The 24,105-nt window shown below is 41.3% G+C and overlaps 1 protein-coding gene across 1 annotated transcript; it reads left to right on the top strand.

Moving 5' to 3' along the window:
* The first annotated feature begins 2,920 nt into the window (after nucleotides 1-2,920).
* On the top strand, nucleotides 2,921-18,406 carry DGAT2L6 (diacylglycerol O-acyltransferase 2 like 6). Its single transcript, XM_011371446.1, has 7 exons — nucleotides 2,921-3,011; nucleotides 12,939-13,049; nucleotides 13,560-13,630; nucleotides 14,001-14,205; nucleotides 15,252-15,426; nucleotides 17,589-17,800; nucleotides 18,252-18,406. The coding sequence occupies exons 1-7, from the start codon at nucleotides 2,921-2,923 to the stop codon at nucleotides 18,404-18,406; spliced, it is 1,020 nt and encodes a 339-aa protein (XP_011369748.1).
* Nucleotides 18,407-24,105: the final 5,699 nt, after the last annotated feature.

Genomic DNA, 24,105 nt, shown 5'->3' with positions numbered 1-24,105 from the left:
CCACAGACTGGTACCTGTCCGTGGCCTGGGGGTTGGGGACCCCTGGTCTGTAGTACCTTATCCTAGTGACTGACATTAAATAGATTCTCCACAAATACATTTAACTGAGCTGCAGTTACAAATACCTAACCGAATAAGAGTACAGCAGGAGAGGGAAAATCAGAAGAAAACACATTATGGCAAAACCTCAGCTATTCTAAGCTCTCCTGAAATGAGTCCTTCTGAAGGCTGCGGGTGAACCTTGGAATCCAGGATGGAGAATCTTGAGGCTGCTTCTTTCCCAGGGCTCCCCTCACTTCCATCACTCCTTGATCCTTCTTTCTCTTCCATTCTTCTCCTTCCTTTGTTTTTCTGTTGCTCCTTAGAAGCTTCACAGCTTTCCAGCTTATCTCAGACCCTCACCCTCCTCTATTCCTTCTGGTCTTTCCCGGATTGCCTTTCGTGCCTTTTGTGCCTACTCTGTTTCTCCTTACTGCAGCATCCTCTCTTCCATGAAGCCTTCCCTGATCTCAGGCTAGTGTGTGCTTCTCTCCTGCATATCCTATAGTACCCCATCCGGGTATCTGGGATTACGTCTACCTCACACACTGGACTGTGAGTTTCTTGAGGGTTAGAATCATGTCAGCCTTAAATGCTTGTGAATGAAATTGGCAGACCTTTTGTGCTTTTCTGGCTACCTTATCTTTGACACTGCTTACTCTGAGGCGGCTAAGCTTTTGCTTGTTGGTTGGTTAAATTAGAATTGGGAAATCACAAGTGCCGGCTGTCTGGAGTTTGTCTGCTGGCCTACTTCTCTTCTTCCCACTTTTTCTATATTCCTTGGTATTTACACTTGTCCATCTGGCTCAAGAGAGCTGCAGCTCAAACAGCATGCTCTCTATTTGGGGGGAAAGAGGGTCAGCAATCAGGATCTTGGCCCAGCCCTGCCAGTCCACCTTGCTTGAGGAACCAAGAGATCTGACCTCCTTCATTTGTCACACAAGCATTCACCTGAGTGCCGACTCTGCAGGCCCTGAGCTGGACATTAGGGAAACAGAAATGAAAACGGGTCTGTTTCTGCCCTGCCTCTGACACTCTGTGTGACATTGGGTCCTTTCTAGGCCTCTTCCATTTACCAATCTGAAGGTGAAGGAGGGTAGAGATCTGATGTGAAAGGGGGCTTAAAGCTGTCAACATTGTGGATCTTGTCTGTCCCAGACACGCCAGCCCTCTTCACGTCTGTGCTTTCCACGAGAAGAGCCAGGCCTGCCGCTCTTACCTCTCACCCTCCTCCTCTGCAAATTCTGAGTAGCATTGTTCCAATACTTCTCACCCTGTACGTGGTCAATTAGCCCCAAGAAGTGGTTTGAGAATCCCAGCTAGCCAGGGGAAAGAAAAGAAATAGGAAGCAGAGAAAGGAATGACACATCAGGTGGCCATCTAGGGTACATCGGAGAATGAAAGCACAGCCCCGCAACATATCCAAAAAGTTCCCCAGGCTCAACTCTGAAGAGTCATATTAGTCTAATCAGGAGGCCCAACCCAGAGTTGGGGGATGGAGAGGGAGGCAGAATTCTGATACTCTCCCTGGAGAAGGCTAAGGAATCAATATTTCCTTACATTTATAGGGCACCTGATGCCAATTTTGTATTTGGTTTTCCTAGCAACCGTTTTGATTACATTCAAAAGACTTTTTTTGAGCATCTTGTATACCCTCAAGGTCTTATGCTAAGAATACTGGCCTTTTCTTTTAGGGCCATTAATCACAAGTTCAGGTGTATAGAATTTTTTTTTTTTTGCATAGACATTTTTGGTGATCTGTTTGTTTAATATCTGTCTCCTTTGCTAGACTGTAAGTTCAATGAAGACACAAGTCATGTCCATCCTCTTCCTCACTTAATCCTCAGCACCTACAGCACTGCCTGGCAAACAGTAGTCACTCAATAGATAATTACAGAAAAAAAAATACAGAAGTCTGGATCCTGGGGACAGTCTTTAACTTTGCAGCCTCTTACCTTGAAACCTAGATGTTCAATAGACATTAATTGAACTAAACAAATAATAACAGGAAACGCGTAATGCCTACTGTGTGCCAGGCCCTCTGCCAAGCACTTTACATTTACTCACTCATTTACCCCTCAGAACGACCCTCTGAAGTAGGTACTGTTATTATTGCCATTTTACAGATGGGCGAAACCAAGGTACAGAAGTTCACCGACTTATAACTGGCAGAGCTGAGATCTGAACCCCAGCTACCTGTCCAGAAAGACAGAGCAATTTCCAAAAGTGTCACAGGAAGAACATGGTGAAGCTAGGACTGAAACCCAGGTCTGCTCCCTGTGCAATGCTTTTCCCACACTATCATATGGTATCTGGCCGCTGATACAGAGCCTCTGGGAATACAGGCAAAGGAGAGATTTGAAAGGTCTAGATATTCATCCAAAAAAAAAAAAAGACCATAGTCATCTACGTGGCTCTCAGCAGAAGACAGAAGGAAACGAAGAGCAGCCACTAGGGCAGAAACAAATGTGGTCACCAGGTCCCCTTTCTTAAGCAATGAAAGGTTGCTTTCAGAGGTCCTATTTGAGGCCTAAGCCCTTCTCTTTTCCCGCCTTAATTTATCAGGGAATCTCCTCCACATACACACACAGCTAGAGCCACCCCGAGGCCATTTCTGCTTCTTTTCAATTGAGCACATGTGTAGAAAAAATAATATATATTAGGGAGATTAGATAGTACGATCTGAAACCCGATGTGTATGTAGGAAGCTGGGGCGGGGCACAGAAACAAGGAATATTGGAGGAAAGGTTAGGTCAACCCTAAAACTTCCAACAGCTAAAAGGACTCAGTGATAAGAGATTAGAGCAAAGCACCTATAAGCAGCTCAGCTTTAGAGGCACCGGCCTTCTGTTTGGGCTTCTTGCCACAACAGAACAGCACCATGGTCATGGCCTTCCTCTCCCGACTAGATCTTCAGGAGATCCTCCAAACCCTCTCTGTTATGCAGTGGATCCCACTCTACGTATTTCTAGGTGAGTGAACCCAAGGAGCTGGAGAGCACATGGCAACAGGCAAGAAAGAGTCCAGGAATCCACAGATAAGGATTGTGCCTCCTCACCCAAGAGGTAGCTACTGTTGAGTTCACTTGATTTCTCTCCTCCCATTTGAGGGGCATGAAGGCCAGGGGTGAGGCTGTGGTTGTTCTGGTTTAAAGATCACCCCAGCCTTCTCAGGACTGCCCCCTCTAGTTCAGAGTCATATTCGGGGGCTGGGGCAGAGGTGGTGGTGGCTTCGAGAGCTGGTGTTACTAGGTAGATATAAGGTGATTTTCCAGGATAAGGCAATGGTGGAAGAATTCTAGAAAATCTGAGGGCTGCCTGAGTGACTCATAGACAGAATTTTGAGAAAAGGACATTTGTTCGGTGGATTCAGGTCATGGCAGCCATCGGTGCTGGTCAAATGGGCAGAGAGCTTCAAGCTTTTCTCAACTAGAAACCAGGGCTTTGTAAGCAGCCAATTACAGGGGCAAATTTGCAAACCGGACTGGGAGAAATGTCATCCTCAGGGATGAGACATGTAGGAGGCAGCCTATTCTGATCCACAGAAGGCTATATGACACCTTAAAGCAGAAGTTTTTTTTTTTACCAGGGGCCCATGGACCTTGAATTCATGGTGAGGGAGGGGTGGACAACTTCAAATTTGGATAGAAAAAAGTACCTCATTATTTTCACTAATTTCAAAGGGAAATATGAGTATAGGCAACAAACCACAGAAGTGTTAGCAGTACCTGTGAACTTGTCAGTAACAGACATCACATAGATTTGTATATCATATGCCAGTTGATGCAGGCATCTTAATATTTCATTTATACTTGTGACTACTTCAAAATTCTTACAGTTATTAGAATACCATTCAGTCTGGTTACTAATTCATAAATCAAGAATCCCATGTTACTATATCACATTTTTGTAATGTTGTGATAACTGTGTTTTAATACGATGAGGTTCCTACATGTAAGTCTGTGTTTTATCTTGTGCATTTAAAAATATTACTCAGAGGAGGGTCCATAGGATTCATCAGATTGCCAAAGGACTCCATGGCCCCCAAAAGATGAAAACTTATTGAGCCTTATTGAAATCAAATCATGCCAAGCTCTTAGTCCATCAATGACTTGACTCTAGCTGTATTAAGAGAAGGAGGCAATTTTTCTATAAACATATTTGTTTCTAGTCTTTCATATTTCCTTCTTGTTTTCCTTTGCGTTTATCTTAACTTCCTCATAAAGACCCCCTTTGACAAGTTCCAGCCCTTAGCTAGGAAAGTGAGGGGAACAGAAATGTCTTCTACTCTCCAATCTACTCCACTGCCTTCTCCCAGAATAATCTTTCAAAAGCATCTTTGATTATAGCTCTTATAACCTTTCCTCAAAAATAGTTGCTGGTTTTCATTCCTACTTGATGAAACACAAATGTGTTAGCCTGGGCATTCAAGGCCCTACTCCACTCTCTGGTTTTAACCCTTTTCCAGCTCACCCCGCTACTCTTCCTCTATATGAAGCTTGTATTCCAGGCAATCTATTCACAAAACAAACAGGAAGGGTACTCCCCGACTCCTTCACCTCTGCTCAGACTATTTCTTCCACTGGAAATGCCCTGATTGCTCTTCCTGGGCAATCCAGGGACAACTCCGCCTTTGAGATATTGCTCAAGTCACAGCTTCTACACAACGTTTTCCACACAACCCAAGAGAACATCACCTCTGAAAGTTGTAAAAATAAGTTGGATAGCAACCCTTATATTCTTCGTCTCCTCTACCCAATGAGCTCCATGAGAACAGGAGCCATGTCTTGTCATTATATTTCTCATAAGACCAGGCTGGACACTAAATTGACGATTCTTTCGGATTTTTTTCCTCAGTGGAGACCTTTAAGTCTATCTCTTGTTCTTTTTTTTCTCTCCTGGATATCTTTGTGGGGCGGGGCTGGGGAGCTGCCTTCTTTCTGTAGTTTCTTTTTAAAGTTATTTTTCATAAAAACATTTTATGTTTTTAGTTTCTGGTACTACAAAAATAGAACATAGTTTTGGAAATCAGACAGCCACTTACTTGCTGTGTGACCCTGTGCAAGTAAGTCCCTATTATTTTCTACGTGAACTTGAGCAAGTCATTCATCCTCCACCATTGTAGAAACAGAACATAGTACCTGCCTTTCAATACCATTTCGAAGATCAAAAAGGCAAGAAAATCCTCAATAGATGTTCATTTTATTTCTGTAATAAAAATTGACATTACTTGGAGCCCTACCACCTCGCCTCCTAAGACGCTGCCAACCTCGCCATTCAATCAACAAAGGAGTGATAACCCCTTCTGAGACAGGCACCCTAGACTCTGATTTCATTGTACCTTCAGGAATAATAATGAGTAACTAGGTCCTAGAAAATTAGGCAAATAGAGACTTTGATACATTCCCAGCATTCCCACAGGTCCCTTTAAGGCATCATTCACTAAACCCTCTCCTTCACCCCCTACATCCAATCATCTGCCAACTTCTGAAAATTCTACCTCCATATTATCTTTCAAATTGGTTTGAGAAATAGCAACCCATTTCAGGTTTCCATTACCTCTCATCCAAACCACTGCAACTCTTAGTTGATCTCCCTGCCTGCGGTTTCTTCTGCTCCCACAGTTGTCTCAAAGTATCCTCGTTATACACAGATATGAGCATGCTACCCCTCTGCTTAATAACCTTCACTGGCGTCTCATCGCCTTCAGCATCAGGCCTGATTTCCCCAGGATCCTTTCCAGCTTCATCTCCTATTCCATGGCTTTCCAGGTTCCCTGTGTTTTTAGAGCTCACGGTGTTAACTCATGTGCCTTGGACTCCTCCATCTCCAGACCTTTGTTCAAATTCTTCCTTGTGCATGGAAGGCTCTCCCTTCACAAATCTATCTGTCACACTCCTACTTATCTTCCAAAATTCAACTTAAACCTTACCTTTTACCAAAAGCCTTCCTAGGTTCCCTAGTAGTAAAGATTGGTCTTCTCCTTGGGTTCCCACAGAATGACATTTGAACCCTGACTATATAAGATCTTGCCCTCTGGGATGTATCTGTTATTTATAGTGTCAGTCTTTCCCACTAGACTAAAAATTTCTGGAAGGCAAGAGTTTTATTTTCCACATGTGTTAGTATGAGTTAACACACACAAGGTGCTTAAGATAGCTCCTGGCATATAATAAAGACTCAACAAATGCTACATACTTTTTCTCCCAACGCTTGGAGTGAAAAGATACATGACCTCTCTGAGCCTCAGTTTATTCATATGTAAAATGGGGGTGATAAAATGATCTACCTCTCAGGGTCATGAGAGGATTAAATGAGATAGTGTACATTAAGTGCTGAACAGAGTGCTTCTTAATAAATGCTGGATACATGGTACCAGTGATCATACTTACATTATTTCCATCATTTCCATACTTAGTCTTTTTGCCCTCCTCCTTCCAACCACCAACCCTGTCCCCATGGCTTCTAGCACAGCGATCTCACATGAGGTGTACTCATTCAATGTTTGTTGATTTATTAAATTACCTTTTACTCCTACAGGTTCTTATATTTATAGTTAATTTAGATCCAGTAAGTAACCACAAAGCCACAGAAATTTGTCTTCAACAAATCTGCCATGTTCTTGGATTTCTGAAGGATTTGAGCTATCTGATTAGGATGCTAGGTTTTCACTTTACACTGGAAATAACTGGTTGCCTATAGCTTTATACACACATGCACGCCCTCGAACCTCAGGCCTTTCCTTATCTGGAATGAAAGCATTGGTGATTTGTCTTCCTGATAGCTTTCACCTGCCACTTGGAGAATCTCGAAATCAAACTTTACGCTGCGCTACAATTTAATATAACAAATTTTATCATGAGTCATCTCCCTGTTCTTGGCATCGTGCTAAAGGTTGTTTTCAAGAAGCTTACTGTCTAGTAGAGAAAGGGCCAGACGTGTGAGGTACTAACTACACAAGCAGCAAAATCAAATTTGGCCAAGTAGAAGCACAAGCAATATGTTGTGGGTGTGTGGAGGAGGACACCCTTAATTCTGAGCAGAGAATCAGCAAAGATATCAAAGAGGTTCCGTGTGAGCTAAGCCTTGAAGATTGAGAACATTTTCATAGGCAGAAAGTTGCAGAGAGGGTAGTCAGAATAGGAACAGCATCACCAATGGCATAAACATGCGAAGTGACATGGTGGGTCGAGGGGATGGGAAGTAAGCTAAGGTGATTGAGCCTCTGTTTCCCATACTTCAGCCATTTGCATCCCACCTTATGGTTCTTTCCATGGCAGAGTACCATTTATGCTATTATTACTTAACATTTTTTTTCCAAATTGACTCATTTCTGTAACCTAAATTAATATATTTTAACAGGAAACTTTATATCGCTACCATGAATTTACATTTATTCACTATACATTAAAATAACTTTCCATCCATACACTACCTCAGATCATCTAGTAGGGACCACACTTTGATGAACACTGGGCTACAGCATAAGAGGTATGAGTGCAGGTACTGAGAGATAAGGCTAGGACAGTGTATGGGGCTAGTCCATGGACGGCCTTAGATGCCAAGCTAGTATGTTCAGACTTTATTCTGTTAGCAGTGGGAAAACATTGAAGGTTTTAGAGGAGACAAACGTTATGACTGCATTTTTAAAAAAATATATCTGACAGTAACATGTAAAATGGACTAGAGAGGATGACACCAGCAGGCAAAGAACAGACATGCAACTGCAGACCAGACCAGAGGAGATCAGAAGGATGAATTGCAGGGAGAGAAGTCGACAATAGCTCCAAAATATTGTAACTGTGACATTTCTCCTGAGGCCTGAAAGATGAATTGGAACCAGCCAGGCAAAGAGCTGAGGAAAGAATCTTCTAGGTAAAAAGGACAACATGTACAGAAGCCCAGAAGCTAGAGGGCAGAATGAATTGAAGTAACTGACAGGAGGACAGTATTGCAGAATGCAGAGAGCAATGAGGTGGCCGGGGCTCCATCTAGGAGGGCTTTTGGAACCAAAATTATAAGACCGGACTTGATCCTAAGAGTCATGGGAAGCCATGTTAATTGTTGAAATATTAAATTACCATCTACTCCCACAAGTTCTTATATCTATAGTTAATTTAGATCTATCTAATAAGTAACCACAAAGGCACAGAAATGCCTCTTTGATAAGCCATCCATGTTCTTAGTTATATGCTATAAAGGGACAGACTCAGATTTGCATTCAGCATGCTGGCTGCATCATGGCCCAAATAGAAGCAGTAAGCCTATTTAGAAGACACTGGCAGTCATCTTGGAGAGATAATGGTAGATTGTGTCAGGTGGTAGCATGGAGGTGGGGAATAGGATAATTCGAAAGATTTTTGGAAGACAGAACTGACAGGAACTGGTAACTGACTAAAGGTAAGCAATAATTAGAGCTTAGTGGTTAAGGGCGCAGTCTCTGGAGTAAGAAAATCTGAGTTCTCAATTCTGTTTTCCCCACCAGCTAGCTCCATGATTTCAGATAGTTATTTAACCTCTCTGAACCTGGATTCCTTATCCATGAAAGGATAAGAGAATGATTACTGTCCTAATGAAGTCCTCATGAAGAATAAATAAAATACCATAAAACAGTACTATAAATATTGCCTATTACCACATGGGGAAAGTGAGCAAGCAAGATGAATCAGAGATGATTTGAAGAAAGGACGAACTTAGATTCATACTGGTACCATCTTTAACTTAAGCTAGTAATCATTAGTAATTTGAGGCTGTACAGGTTTAAATTTATTTTTTTAAGAAAGTCAGAACCAGGGATAAAGAGAGACATTACATAGTGATAAAAGGGTCAATTCGCCAAAAAGGCAAAACTATCTTAACTGTGTATACACCTACAAACAGAACTTCAAAATACATGAAGCAAAAAGTGACAGACCTGAAAAGAAAAATAGACAAATTGACAATTATATTTGGAGACTTCCTCAAAAACCACAAACAACCAAAACTCACCCTAGATAAAATAGATAACGTATAACTATCGATTAAATTAAATTTCGATTTTTTTTTTGGAAGGTTAAAAACCTTCCGAAACAGAAATCTGCAGGCCTAGATGGTTTCGATGGCGAATTCTACCAAACATTTCAAAGAATATATATCACAGATTATACACAACTTTTTCCAGAAAATAGAAGAGGAACGCTTGCCAACTCATTTATGAGGACAGACCCTGATACCAAAGCCAGACAAACCAGTAAAAAAAAAAAAAAAGAAAAAACTATAGGCCAATATTCCTCATAAATTTAAATGCAAAAATCCTCAACAAAACACTAGCAAATCAAATCCAGCAATGTGTTACAAAGCGTAATATACCATGACCAAGTGGGTTTTGTTTCAGGAATGTAAGTGTAAATATTTAAAAATCAAAAATGTAAACTACTACGTTAACCATCCAAGAAAGAAAAAACACATGATCATATCAATTGATGTAGAAAAACACTTGACAAACATCAACTTCAATCATGATAAAACCTCTCAGTAAACTAAGACCAGAAAGAAACTTCCTGAACTTAATAAAGAGCATCTACCACCCCCTCCCAAAAAAAACCCACAGCTAACACCATACTAATGGTGGAAGCTTTATCCTTAAGATTGGGAGCAAAAACAAGGATGTCCACTCCCACCATTTGTGTTCAACATCATACTAAAAGTTCTAGCGAGGACAAAAAGGCAAGAAGAAAAAATGAAAAGCATATAGATTGGAAAATGAAATATAAAACTGTCCTAATTCACAGATGATGACACGATTGTCTGTGTACAAAATCCCAAGGAATGTATTAAAAAAAAAAAAAACTCCAAGAACTAACAAATGAAGTTAACAAAGTCACGAGATACAAGATCACATACAAAAATCAACCACATTTCTCTAAACTAACAGAGAACAACTGAAAATAGAAATTTAAAAGACAATACCATTTTGACATTTCCAAAAAAAAATGAAATGAATATGAATAGATTTAACAAAACCTTTACAGTATCTGTAGGCTGAAAACTATAAAGTGCTAACGAATAAAACTAAAGACCTAAAATTAAAGACATACTGTATTCATGAAGACTCAACATAATAAAAACATCAATTCTCCCCAAATCGATCTATAAATGTAATGCAATTCAGATAAAAATCCCAGCAGAGTATATTAGATAAGAATTTTACATACATAGTGAATTCCCCAAAGTGCTATTTCTTTTGAAAACACACACTTAGGTATTTCGGAGCCAAGGGTTGGGATCTCTGCAATGTATTCCCAAATACAAACATACATTTTTATAGTTAGAGATAAATCAAACATAAAATGTTAACAATTGGTAGATCTAAGTGAAAGTTATATGGGATTTTATTTAAAAATCTTGCAATTTTTCTGTTGCTCTAAAGTTTCTTTTCATAATAAAAAGCTTTATTTCAAAACTCCTACCAGGAATTTTTATAGACATAGGCAAGCTAATTCTAAAATGTATATAGAAAATCAAAGGAAGCGAAACGGCTAAAACAATTTTGAAAAAGAATAAAACTGGAGGAATCACATCTGATTTTAAGACTTAATAGAAAACTACAGTAATGAAGACAGTGATGTCTTGGTGAATGGACAGACATAGCGATCAATGGAACAGAATAGAGAGTCCAGAAATAGATCCACACAAATATGGCCAATTGATTTTTGACAAAGACGCAAAGCAATTCAATGGAAGAAAGATAGTCTTTTCAACAAATGATGTTGGAGCAATTCAAAATCCATATTTAGTAAATAAATCTTGACCAAAACCTCACATTTTATTAAAAAATTAACTCAAAATGGATCACAAATCTAAATGTAAAACATAAAACTGTAAAACTTTAATAAAAAACATAGGAGAAACCCTTCATGATCTGAGGTTAGGTAAAGAGTTCTTAGATTTGACATCCAAAGCACAATCTGTAAAAAAAAAAATGAAGGCTTTTGCTCTATGAAAGACCCTGTTGAAAGAATGAAAAGATAAATACAGACAGGAGAAAATGTTCACAAACTTCATCTCTGATAAAAGACTTATAACCAGAATATATAAAGAACTCTCAAAACTCAACGATGAGAAAACAAACAATTGAAAAATGGGCCAAATATCCGAACAGACACTTCACCACAGAGGATATACAGAAGACAGATAAGCACGTGAAAAGCTGTTGTATTAGGAAAATGCGAATTAAAATTATGATGAGATACCACACTACACATCTAGTAGAATGGCTTGGCCATCTTCAGTACAAACTAAATTCGGAGCTTACCTAATGTGAACTTCCTCCTTGCCAATCCACTCCAAGATTCCTCGCTTGAACATAGACAAGATGTTGAAAGCATCTCCTGGTATCAAGGGCACAATATCTAAGGAAGAGTCACACATACATATACACAAATGGTTGTTCGTCATCATTCTTGCCGTGATACCGATAACACGCAAACAAGCTCAGTCTGGCAGGTTTGCCCTCAAAGACACATGGTCTCCTGAGGTGCCAGACCTGCAATTCAAATAGATTCCACAAAGGGGATGGTGTTTATCCAAGTGAAGCTCTTGCTAGACTACCTCTAGGATAACTGAAAGAGATGAGACATAAGGCACACAATCAATGTTCTATGCCTTTTAAATAACATCTCATTTAAACAATATAAATGCTGACTAAACACTAACCATTTAAGTTTACCTATTCCTAAAAAGAGAAAACATTTGTTTATCTTTCAGCTCATCTACAGATGTTTGTTAAACACCTAATGTGTGTAAGGTGCTGTTCTAAATATTGGGGGTACAAACTAAATTTATTTGAAGCAATATATAAAAGAAATGATACGCTTAGAGTACCTTTAACTAATAATTATTTTTATTTAACTTTATCTGAGTTTTCTTCTGAAGCTTACCCGGCAAAATGGCTCTCATCTTTCATGAGGGTCAGAGGTAGCAGGACTTTCATCCATGAGCCTTCCCATAAAATTCCTCCCACCACTATCTCCTATTTAATTAGCATGCTCACAATAACCATCTCAGCCAGCACTAAGATTTCTTCTACTCCACGACATGAGTTTTTAAAGAAATGTCCATCCTGTCTTTTTCCTGTTATTTTCATCTATGTCCAAACTGCAAGAAACAAACCTGCTGGTAGGTAACTCTTGAGTTTCTTCCCCTTCTCTGAAATTTTATCTATCGGGATGTGGTTACCTGGTCAAAGAAATCTTTCCCTTAGCTGGGTCTTTTTTTATTCAAAATATGTATACTTAGCCCCTTTCTCATGAACGCAGATTTAAAAATGGAATTCAATTCCTCCTGTTGTCAGATGTGTCACATTTGCCTTTCACAGCCTGCTATGGCCCTTTGCTAACAGATCATTTTTCCCCTTATGAACCTTGGAGACATTTTGAATGGGACAAAATTGAATGCAATAAAGCAATTTCTAATGTGTATTTTCCTCTCAAAATCAGACAGCCTGTACACTGCAGGCAGCCTCTCTCTGCTGGAATGTGCTGCCTTAGCAATTCCGCAAAGGAAAGAAGGTCAAGCTTTTAGGAAGGACTTCCGAGGTTCCAGAACGGGGATGCCAGCCGCTGACCCAAAGAGCTGTTCTTTCCCCTTGCCAAGTAGTACTGTGTCTTGACCTCAGCTGCAGGCCCTCTCTGAGAACGTCGTGGTTCTGCTATTTCTTCAGTTAAGATCTCAGCCAACAAGAGGGCCAAATTCAGAGAATCAGCAGTCAGCCCGGACCATAACAGAGCTGGGCAGGAGTGGAGGTGGGGTGGGGGAAAAGGGAGAGACCTGCTCCTTCAGTATAGAGCAAAGATTAGGGTTATGGGGGGTGTGTTAAACTTGAAGAAAACTGAAGGGCATGAACCCTTTCTATCTCCTCAGGATGTACTTCTTTCCTCCTTTTACCTTACTGTCTGGTGTTCACTAAGTTTTGGGCCTTGTCTGTGCTTACCTTTGCCTGGCTCGCCTATGATTGGGACACTCACAGTCAAGGTAAGAGACGCGGGAAGAGTGGTGGTCCATGTCTGCACCAAGGATTGAACCATGGGTTGAGGGAGGTGGAGGGAGAGAGTGGGAGAAACAAAAGGAGAAGGGGTGAGGAGAAGGGAGGGAAGGGGAGGGGAGAGGAGGAGAGGAAAGGTGGGGTGGTGGAGAGGAGGAGAAAGGAGATGCAAAGCGGGGTAAGGGAAGGAGACAGAAAGAGGGGCGCAAAGCTCAGTAGAGAACAGCGGTCTCTGCCAGGCGGCCCAAGAAGAATGAAAAGGCTGAGCTTCCGGGCAGGTGCCCAGCCTCACACTGTTGCCCTGTAACCTTTCTGGCTGGCTCCAAAGGAGAAGGGGCTTCCTATGACTTCTTGGGGGTTGGAATCAGGGACAGTACCTAGAGCTCTGTGCCCTGGAAATACAGAAGTGCGAGGAAGAGGCCCCTCCTGTGATCTGAGGACTGTAGGAAGAAGAATGGGCAAAATGTCTCACCTGCTCTTCCTTTTTCTTCTGTACCCAGGTGGTAGGCGTTCAGATTGGGTGCGAAAGTGGACCATCTGGAAGTATTTCAAAAATTATTTCCCAGTAAAGGTGACTACCCCTTGCTCTGCATGCATTCAGTCCCTGTTGCCCAGATTCTCCCTCCCCACTCAGTTCCATGTTTTCAATGGTTTTGGTGACCAGTAGTGAAGGTCAAGCCCCAGAGGCATAATGCAAAGTAGGGGCCCAAGGTGGATGGGCAGGTGAGGAGATGGATGGATAGCAGCCTTTCTTCATAGTGACATACCCAGGTCACCCTCCCTGAGCATCATAACCCCTGGTAATCCTATGACAATGATGACATCCTACTGAACAGGAATTTCGGGCTCCCTAAGGGAAACACAGTCTATCTGCTAGGATTTCAGTCCACATGACCTCTCTTCTTCCTATCCACTGTTCTGACTCCGTCTCCCCCTAATAGCTGGTGAAGACCCATGACCTGTCTCCCAAACACAACTATATTATTGCCAACCACCCCCATGGCATTCTCTGTTATGGTATCTTCGTCAACATTGCTACTGAGGCCACTGGCTTTGCTCGGATTTTCCCGGACATCACTCCTTTTATAGCGACCTTGGAAGGGCTCTTCTGGATCCCAATTGTACGAGAATATATAATGTCAATGGGTGAGTATACAAAAATCATTCCATTCGCTAACCTACCTCAGGGCTCCAACTCCAATAAGCCCTAACAATCATTCCAATTCTCATTCCCTGCTGGAAGAGAACTTCGTAAAAGATGAGTCCAGAACACACTAGTCCAGTAACAGGAATATGTGGCTAAGCATCTGGAAGGCAGGCTTTGGTTGGGCAGAAGGGTAAGTTATGGGAATATATAAGAGTTGCCAGGAATATGTTCAGAGGAGAAAGAAGGCTGGAGTACAGGTGCAAAGCCAAAGTGGAAAGCAGAAGGCAAAAGCCAAATATCAAACTGAAGTATAAGGGAAATCAAGCATGAACAGGGAAGCTCAGATGCATCTTTCTTCACTTCTGCTTCCCATCTTTGCCCTGCACTTACCTTCTATTTTCTCCTGGGATGGTGAAAACTGGCTCCAGGCCTCACTCATTGAGAGAGACTGCTACTTCGGGTTCATACCAACCTCAGAAAAGAGGAGAACCATCCTCTGGGACACTAGCAGCCCCACCAGGCCCCTCCATATAAATGTATCTTACCTTTTAACATTTGGCTCCGGCTGTTTCCTGGTGTCCAGAGAGATGGATATTCATCCAGAAAGAAGGACATTTGTCACAATACCCAGGAATGCTCTAGGGAGGAAGCAGGTTGGTGATGGCTAGTCCCGATCACCCCTTGGGCAAGAACTATGTTGAGTCTCCAGGGATGTCGGCCTGGAAAGAGTGGGAGACTAATGTGGTTCATGGTTAGAGAGGGAAGGGATGAGCTTAAATACTGTTGAGCTAAAAGGAAGTAGGCAGAAGAACTCAGTGCTGCCCTAACTGCGGGAGCACAGACCCCTCCCCCAAGGCAAAGCTGCTAGTCCCGAGGTCCAACCTAAGACTAGGACAAACCAAGGACGTGGAGGTCAAAGACAGAAGAGGAGAAACAATGATAGTCAGGAAACAGAACTGTCCCAATCATTAAGAGCTCAGAGGAACCCCTTCCCCCATCCTCAGGTACCAACTTTGTTATTCTACTTGACTCTTTGGTTTCACAGGTGTGTGCCCAGTGAGTGAGATGGCCTTGAAGTATATACTGACCACAAAAGGCTCAGGCAATGCCGTGGTTATTGTGGTGGGTGGAGCTGCTGAAGCCCTCTTGTGCCGGCCAGGAGTTTCTACTCTCTACCTTAAACAGCGGAAAGGTTTTGTAAAGTTGGCGCTGAAGACAGGGTGGGTCCCTAGGTTCTGGTGCCCTATTGTCAGGATGCTTTAGGTCCTCTATAGCACCTCTCCAGAATGGTATCCTTCCTTGGAAACCTGTTAGAGGGAACTCTCTCTTTACTCTAATTCTCTCTACTCCCTCACACGATACTTTGAAGATGTTTGGGTCTCCAGACCCATTTCAATGGGCATTTTTTTACTCGAAGTTGGAGAAAGAAAAATAGATTTCTACCCATTAGCCTGGTAGGCTTGGGTCTGAAGAAGTGCAATTTCACTGTATATCAACCCATTAACTGTTAGGCCCAGAAAACCTACCCAGGACAAGAAGGCACTAGGCTTTATGCTGTGGGGATTGCAAAGATGGATAAGACATGGTTACAGCCTCCAAAGAGCATATAATCTAATTTGAAAAATAGAATGCATTTGTTCAGCAGTTACTTACTGTGTGTCAGGCATGGTACTAGGCATTGAGGATATAAAAATAAATACAACCTGGTCCTCACTTTTAAGGAACTCAGTCCCATAGGAAAGACAGACATATGCACATGTAATTACAAAATATATCCAGAGGCCAACCACTTGCCATCTTAACTGCCACCCCCTGGTTTAAACTATCATCACCTGTCCCCTGGGTTATGACAGTAGTCTTGTAAGGGGCTCTCCCTGCTTCTACCCTTCCCTCCCCCACATCTAAGAGTCTACTCTCAACTGTAGCCAGGATGACCCTATTAAACGTGAGTCAGATCATTTCACTACTCCAAATGCTCCCATTTCACTCAAAGCAAAAGCCACAGTGTTTACAATGGCCTGTAAGACCATAAATAATCTGGTCATTAGCTACTTCTCCGACCTCATCACCCACTGCACTCCTCCTTGCTCACTCCATTAGAGCTATACTGGCCCCCTTGCTATTCCTCCAATAAGTTGCACACTCTTGCCTTAGGTCCTTTGCTCTAGCTGTCCTCTGTGCCAGAAACACTATTCCTATAAATAATTGCTTGGCTCATTCTTTTACCTCTTCCACGTCTCGCTCAAATGTGTCTTATCAATAGGTCTATCCTCACCGTCTTGCTCTATTTTTCCAATTGCACTTATCATCTTCTAACATATCATCAATTTTATTTTATATATTGTTTTGTTGTTTGTTATTTTTGTTGTCTGTCTTCCCTCAATAAAAGATAAACTCCATGATGACAGAGATTTTTTTAAACTATTGTATTCGCTATATATCCCCAGGGCTTAAAACAGTACTGGCACACAAAGAACACAATAAATATTTGTTAAATGAATCACATGATATAACGGAGATATGTACAAAGTGATACGAAAGCACCGATTGATGGAAAGAGTTTCACCCAAAGTAGAGGTTTCGTAGGTGGGTGACAACCGAATTGTGAACTGAAATCTTAGTAGGAGTTGCCAGTCAGACTGAAAAGGACAAGGAATTCAGGCGACCTACATGTCAGGCACTATGCCAGGCCTTTGAGATTCAAAGATGGATAAGACATAGTCCCCACCTTTGATGGGCTTGCTGCCCACTGGGGGAGTAGGCCAGGTAAGGAGGCCACGGGACTAGCTAGGATGGTGTTAACACAGCACAAAGGTAGGTGTAGGTGAGGGGCACCTAATCTGTGTTGTGGCGGAAGGGCCGGGGGTGGGCACGGGCTGAGCGTTGGAGGGCAAAATAGAATCCGCCCCGTGAAGACAGAAGGGGGCACTTCCAGCAGAGGGAGTGGGATGTGCAAAGACCGCGGGCGTGGGAGAACCTGGCGCCCTTAGCATGGCGGAGCGAGGAGAGCCGGGAGAGGGGCGGCTGGCCGCTGGGCGTGGTCGGGGCACAAAGGCGGTGCTGAGCAGCGTGATGCGTGGCCAGGCACTGTGGGAATTTTAAAGAGAGGAGTGATGTGTCCAGATATGCAGTTTAGGAAGACCATTCTGGATTCTGGGTACCATAAAAGGCAGTCGGGTTGCCTGAGATTAGCTTCTTCCCATCACAGGACAATGGCAGCAGCTCCCCACAAAGGGTTCATTTGGGAGGGTGGGATGTGGCAAGAATGAGACGCAAGGCTGGAGATGCTGGGGTGCTCAGGCTCTTGTCCTACATGAGAGGTTGTAGGGGGGTTGCTGGGGGGTCTCCGAGGGGACTCATACTTCTGCTCTTCTCTTTGCAGAGCATACCTCATCCCTTCCTATTCCTTTGGAGAGAATGAGGTTTACAATCAAGAGACCTTCCCTGAGGGCACGTGGCTAAGGTTCTTTCAAAAAACCTTCCAGTCCACATTCAAAAAAATCCTGGGACTAAATTTCTGTACCTTCCATGGCCGGGGCCTAACTCAAGGATCCTGGGGCTTCCTGCCTTTCAATCGGCCCATTACCACTGTTGGTGAGCTTTCCAGTTTCTCTGGACCACTCTGGGCCTTGATTCCCACCCCTCACCCACCCAATCATACATCAAGTCCCAGGGAACCTGGCATACAGCTGGGATGGGCAATGGGGATTCCAGTGGGCATGACTGAGGGTGGGTGGGGAGGACAGCTGAACAGATAAGAGCTGTGGCCATTCACCTTGTGGGACAGTTCAACAGTTGCCACGAGAGCATCATTATTCATATACATTTTTTCAGATCTCTCCTTATTGTGCTCTCACTGTCTTGAGCATGTGTGAGATTAAGTATTTGGAGAATGAATATGGGACAGAATGGGGCTGGAGCAGAGGGGAAAAAAACAAAGGAAGGGGAGGGTCCCAGATACTTTGTTTTAGTATGTGGCTGCCTCTGAGGGATGGGTAATTTGAGGTGGGAGGGAGCTCTGATGCTTGTTTCTTCTTCCCCATAGTTGGGGAGCCCCTGCCAATCCCCAAGATTAAGAGGCCAAGCAAGGAGACGGTGGACAAATACCACGCACTCTACATCAGTGCCCTGCGCAAGCTGTTTGACCAGCACAAAGTTCAATATGGCCTTCCTGAGACCCAGGAGCTGACGATCATATAACAGGAGCTGGATTCCTGTACTACTAAACACCCAAAGCATTGAGGAATCCAAGTAAGACCACATGAAAGGAAGAATTTGGAGAGAGGAGAAGATCTCAGAGATGAGAAAGAAGGCCAGCCAAGCCAGAAAATACTTCAATGAATCAGGTTTGGGTAAAGGAAGCAGAGGAACAAGGGGAGACTGGGTAACGACCCAGTTTAGCTAGCAGAGTCTTGTGAGTCCACAGATCTTTTTTGGCCCCTGACTCCAGCCCACTCTCTGATCAGAATAATGAGAAGCCAAAGAACACCATGCTCCTTCCTCCCAAGCCTTCGTGACACTGTCACTATTTAGGTTTAGGCTTAGAAGCCTTATTGAGAACATGGATGGCTTGTTTCCTCCTAGGCCCTTTCCTTACAATTTGGGGACCACCACGAAATAAATCAGGAACCTGAACCATGTTTTCCTGATCCAAGCAGACAGAATTCCCTGTTGTAACGCAGTTCTGTACTTGCAAAACGTTTCCATGCAGTCATGATGTTTCTTTTATAAAAATAAAGGTCTGTATACATAAAGCTGGATGTAACTATTTCCTATTTACTCTATGGTTCACTACTGTACCTCTCTCAAACTTGGCCAGAAATCTGGTCTGTGGAAAGCCATTTTCCTCTTTTTCATCCACCCTTTATATTGCCTCCGGCAGAAAATGTGAAGTAGAACCATAACTACTGCACAGTGTACGAGATAGAAGCAGAATCATGCAAACTGACACAGGTGCCATCTCTCCTGATCCCACATAACCACCCTGGATTAGAATGGGGGGGGGAGCGAGCCATGAGACTATGCACTAGCTGAGAGTCCACTTTATGTCAAGTACCTACTGTGTACTAGGAACTATGCCATCATTTCCACAAACTTTGTCTCTTAATGCTAACGCCAGCCCTGTGATATTGCCATTATCGTCATTTCACAGTAGCTGAAACCCATAGAGGTTAAGCAACTTGCCCAAAGACACGTAGCTTTGGATAGAAGTAGCATTCAAATCCAGGGCTTACTAATTCCAATCCAAAACTCTTTCTAATGCACCAACCACCACACCTCCCATTCTTCATTTCTTGGAGACCTATTAACCAGCTTCATTCTCCTCAGTGATGTCCCATGGCACCCCACTTAAATTAATTCATAACATTGGGCAAAAATGACATGGATTCTATTCACAGTGGTCCCAGGTTAGGCCTCAGGGAAAATAATTTATTAAGTTAAAATTTTTTTATATCAATAGAATGAAATTGACAGGGACAATCGTATACTTATGCAGAAAAAGATGAAGTTAGAACTCTACTTTATACCAAACACAAAAATTAACTCAAAATTGATCAAATACCTAAAATGAAAGCTAAAACTATAAAACTCTTAGGAGAAAACATAGCGTAAAGTTTGCTGGCCTTGGATTTGGCAATGGTTTCTTAGATATGACACCAAAAACACAAACAACAGAAGAAAAAATAGATAAGTTGGACTCCATTAAAATTAAATACTTTCATGCCTCAAAGGACCCTAACAAGAAAGTGAAAAGACAACCCACAGAATAGGAGAAATTTGAAAATTATGTATCTGATAAGAGTCTAATATCCAGAAAATATAAAGAACACTTACAACTCAATGACAAAAAGACAATCCAGTGAAAAATGGGCAAAGGCTGAGTAGTATTTCATTGTATATATAGATATATAGATATATACCATATCTTTATCCATTCATCAGTCAATGAACATTTAGGTTTTTTTCCATATCTTGGCTCTTGTAAACAATGCTGCAGCGAACATAAGGGTGCACATATCTTTTCAAATTAGTGTTTACATATTCTTTGGATAAATACCCAGAAGTGGAATATTTGGATCATATGGTAGTTCTCTTTTTAATTTTTTGAGGAACCTCCATTCTGTTTGCTATAGTGGCTGTATTAATTTGCATTCTCATCAACATTATGTGAGGGTTCTCTTTTTTCCACATTCTCTCCAACACTCATTGTTTCTTGTCTTTTCTTTTAAGTAAAAAAAGTTGATATACAATATTATATTAGTTATATCAATTTCAGGTGTCCACTATAGTGATCTGACATTTTTATACCTTACAATGTGATCATCTCACTATTTCTAGTAATCATCTGTCTTTTTGATGATAGCCTTTGTAACATGTGAGGTGGTATCTCATTGTGGTTTTGATTTGCATTTCCCTAATGATTAGTGATGTCGAACACTTTTTCATACCATCTGTTTATCTTTGGAAAAATGTCTATTCAGACTCTCTGTCCATTTTTTAATTCAGTGTTTTTTTTGTTATTGAGTTGTACAAGTTCTTTATATATTTTGGATGTTAACTCCTTATCTGATGTATTATTTACAAATATATTTTCCCATTTGGTAGGTTAGCTTTTAGTTTTGTTAATGGCTTCTTTTGCTGTGCAGAAGGATTTTATTTGATGTAGTCCCATTTGTTTATTTTTGCTTCGAGGATGTGACACACACAGTAGAATACTACTCAGCCATAGAAAAGGTGAAATCTTGCCATTTACAACAACATGGACAGACCTTGAAAGTATTATGCTAAATAAAGTCAGAAAGAAAAATACAAATACTGTATGATTTCATTCACATGTGGAATACAAAAAATTCATGAACAAACAACAAAAAAAATAAAAACAACTTTACAGAGACAGACGAAAGACTGGAGGTTATTAGAGGAGAAAGGGATAGAGGGAGGGTGAAATGGGTAAAGGGGTCAACTGTATGGTGACAGGTGCAAACTAGACTTTTGTATTGAGCACAATATAGTATATGCAGATGTCAAATTATAATGTTGCACACCTGAAACTCATATAAAGTTATAAACCAATGTTAGAAACTCATATAAAGTTATAAACCAATGTTACCTCTATAAAAAATAATGGGTAAAAGATTTGAATAGACCTATCCCTCCTTATAAAATATACAAATGAAAAGGTGCTCAAAATCATTAATCATTAGGAGAGTGAAAATTAAAACCACAGTAAGTACCATTTTACACCCACTAGGATGACTATAATAAAAAAAAACAATAACGAGTATTGATGAGGATATGGAAAAATTGGAACCCTCAGACATTCTGATGGAAATGTAAAATGGTTCTGCCCCATCGGAAAACAGGTTGGCAGTTTCTCAAAAAGTTAAACCTAGAATTATCATATGACCCAGCAATTCCACTCCTAAATATATATCCAAAGAATTTAAAACACATGGTCACACAAAAATACGTACATTGATGATCACAGCACAATTATGTATAATCGCAAAAATATGGAAACAACCCAAAGGTTCATCAACTGATATATGGACAAACAAAATGTGCTGTTTTCATACAATGGAATATTATTCAACTCTAAAAAGAATGACGTTCTGATAGTGTAGCTGGCAATGTGTTTATTTAAGATGGACATCTTTAAAATGGATGTTTTGGCAATCAAAAGCTCAATGTCAGGCACTTGCATTACAATCAAAAAAGCTAATTATCAGGCACTTATACCACAATTTTTCTAACAGCTAACGACATTGTACATCTTTCCATATGCTTATTTGCTGTTTATAAACCCTCTTCATCAAAATGGCTCATGTCTTCTGTCCATTTTCTAATTAGATTGATTAGATTGTTTTACTGTTGAAGGTTCTTTATGTAGTCTAGATTCTTAGTCTTTTGGTGGATATATGGCTTGCAGATGCTTTCTCTCAGTCTATAGTTTGTCTTTTATCCTCTGAACAGGGTCTTCTGCAGAAAACAATATTTTTCGTTTTGGTGAAGTCCAATTTACAACATTTTTCTTTTGTTAATGTATCAGTTTACTATTGCAGCTATAACAAATTACCACAAACTTATAGTGGTGGCTTACCACAACTAATTTATTATCTTATAGTTCTGGAAATCAGAAGTCTGAAAATGGGTCTCACTGGGCTAAAATCAATGTGTTGGCCAGGTGATGTTCCTTCTGGTAGAGAAAACACATTCCTTGCCTTTTCCTGATTTTAGAGGCTATCCACATTCCTTGGTTCATGACCCTCTTTCAGCAAAAGGATCGGTCCAACCTTATTGTCATACTTCCTCTGACGCTTACCTTTTCACCTCCCTCTTTTAAGAACCATTGTGATTACATTGGGCCCACATATATTATTCAGGATAACCTCCCCATCTCTTAATCACATCTGCAAAGTCCCTTTAGCCACATAAGGTACAAATTCACAAGTTATAGGGATTAAGATGTGGACATTTTCGGGCAGGCACTATCAAAGGAAACCCACATTTTGGGGGCCTCCACAGCAGATACCACCAGTCTCAAGTCATATGTCTGAGAAAAACTAAGAAGTTTTCAGAGCCTAATCTCTGGACCTCAGGACCTGGAGGAGCTTTTTCTCAATAACTTGTTTTCCGTTTCCCCAGTAACTGAAAGAAAACTGAACTTAGAGGCTGTAAGACAGAGAACTGGTGAGTCAGAAAACAAAGCAGTCAAGATGATAGCTGGAGGGGGACTCCACCCTCTTGACAAACCCAACTGCCTGGAGGTAAGCCAGGGGACACAGCCCAAAAGCATCTGTACAAACAAGTCCTCCCCGAAGACAAGCAGAGTCTGGGAGATGCCTCACTCCTTATCCTCGAGCTCTCTCACACCATATGACATATACAGATCATTACAGCACATCCTGTTTGTAGAGCATTAGCAGTTCAACAAATGTGTCAGGTTACTCAGGTTACTCAGTACTTTCAAGCTATCATGACACTAATTCAAGCTTTCACTACTTTAACAAATGCTTATGACATTCTTACTATGTGACAGGCACCATTTTAGATGCTGAGATTATAGCATTGAATAAAACAAAGACCTTGCCCTCACAGAACTTATATTCTAGTTGGGGGAGGCAGATTATCAAGCAAGCAAGCAAGCATACCATCAGATACTGATAAGTGCCATGAAGAAAAATAAAGCCAATAAGGGATCAGTGTGTGATGGGAAGTTCTATTTTAGCTAGGGTGGTGAGAAAGACCTTCCTTGGAAAGGTGTCATTTGAGCAGAGATCTGAATGAAGTGAGGCAGCCAGTCATATTAACATTGGGGGTAGATCAGTTCTAGCAGAGGGACCAGCAGGGACAAAAAGCCTGAGAGGGAATCTACTTGGCAGATTCAGGGAACAACAAGGTTGCCTGGAAACTAGTTGGAATGGAATGAACAGGGGGAGAATGGACGATGAGGTGAGAGAGGTAGACAAAGGTCAGAGTAAGTAGGACTTCATAAACCAATGTGATGTCTTTGGATTTTCTGCTAAGTGAGATGAGGAGCTGTTGGAAGGTTTAAACATTTTTTTATAAAAAAATTTTGTACTCAAACCTAGAGAGAATAGTATGATGAAACTCCATCAACTTAAGACCTAGTTTCAACAATTGTCAAGATACTACTGTTTGCTTCATCTGTTCTAACTGTTCCTTTTTTTAGCCGAAGTGTTTAAAAGCAATTTCACCCTTATGTATCTCATGTCTAAAAAATATGACCATTTTCTTACATAACAATAAAAGCCATTATCAGACCTAAAAAATTGACTATAATTCCTTAGTATCATCTAGTACTCAGTCCAGTCTAATTTCCCTCATTGCCTTCAAAATGTTTTTTTACAGTTGGTTTATGACATCCCATAAATTAT

This window comes from Pteropus vampyrus, unplaced genomic scaffold, assembly GCF_000151845.1.
Source record: "Pteropus vampyrus isolate Shadow unplaced genomic scaffold, Pvam_2.0 Scaffold191, whole genome shotgun sequence".
Taxonomy (NCBI): domain Eukaryota; kingdom Metazoa; phylum Chordata; class Mammalia; order Chiroptera; family Pteropodidae; genus Pteropus; species Pteropus vampyrus.
This window is presented reverse-complemented; position numbering and strand designations above follow the sequence as displayed.

What these genes read in the sequence shown, in the direction of transcription:
- DGAT2L6 (XM_011371446.1), top strand. Translation starts at nt 2,921, where the DNA reads ATGGTCATGGCCTTCCTCTCCCGACTAGATCTTCAGGAGATCCTCCAA. An exon ending in AAAATTATTTCCCAGTAAAG is followed by an intron (nt 13,631 to 14,000) that starts GTGACTACCCCT and finishes TCCCCCTAATAG; the next exon opens with CTGGTGAAGACCCATGACCT. An exon ending in TCGGCCCATTACCACTGTTG is followed by an intron (nt 17,801 to 18,251) that starts GTGAGCTTTCCA and finishes TCTTCCCCATAG; the next exon opens with TTGGGGAGCCCCTGCCAATC.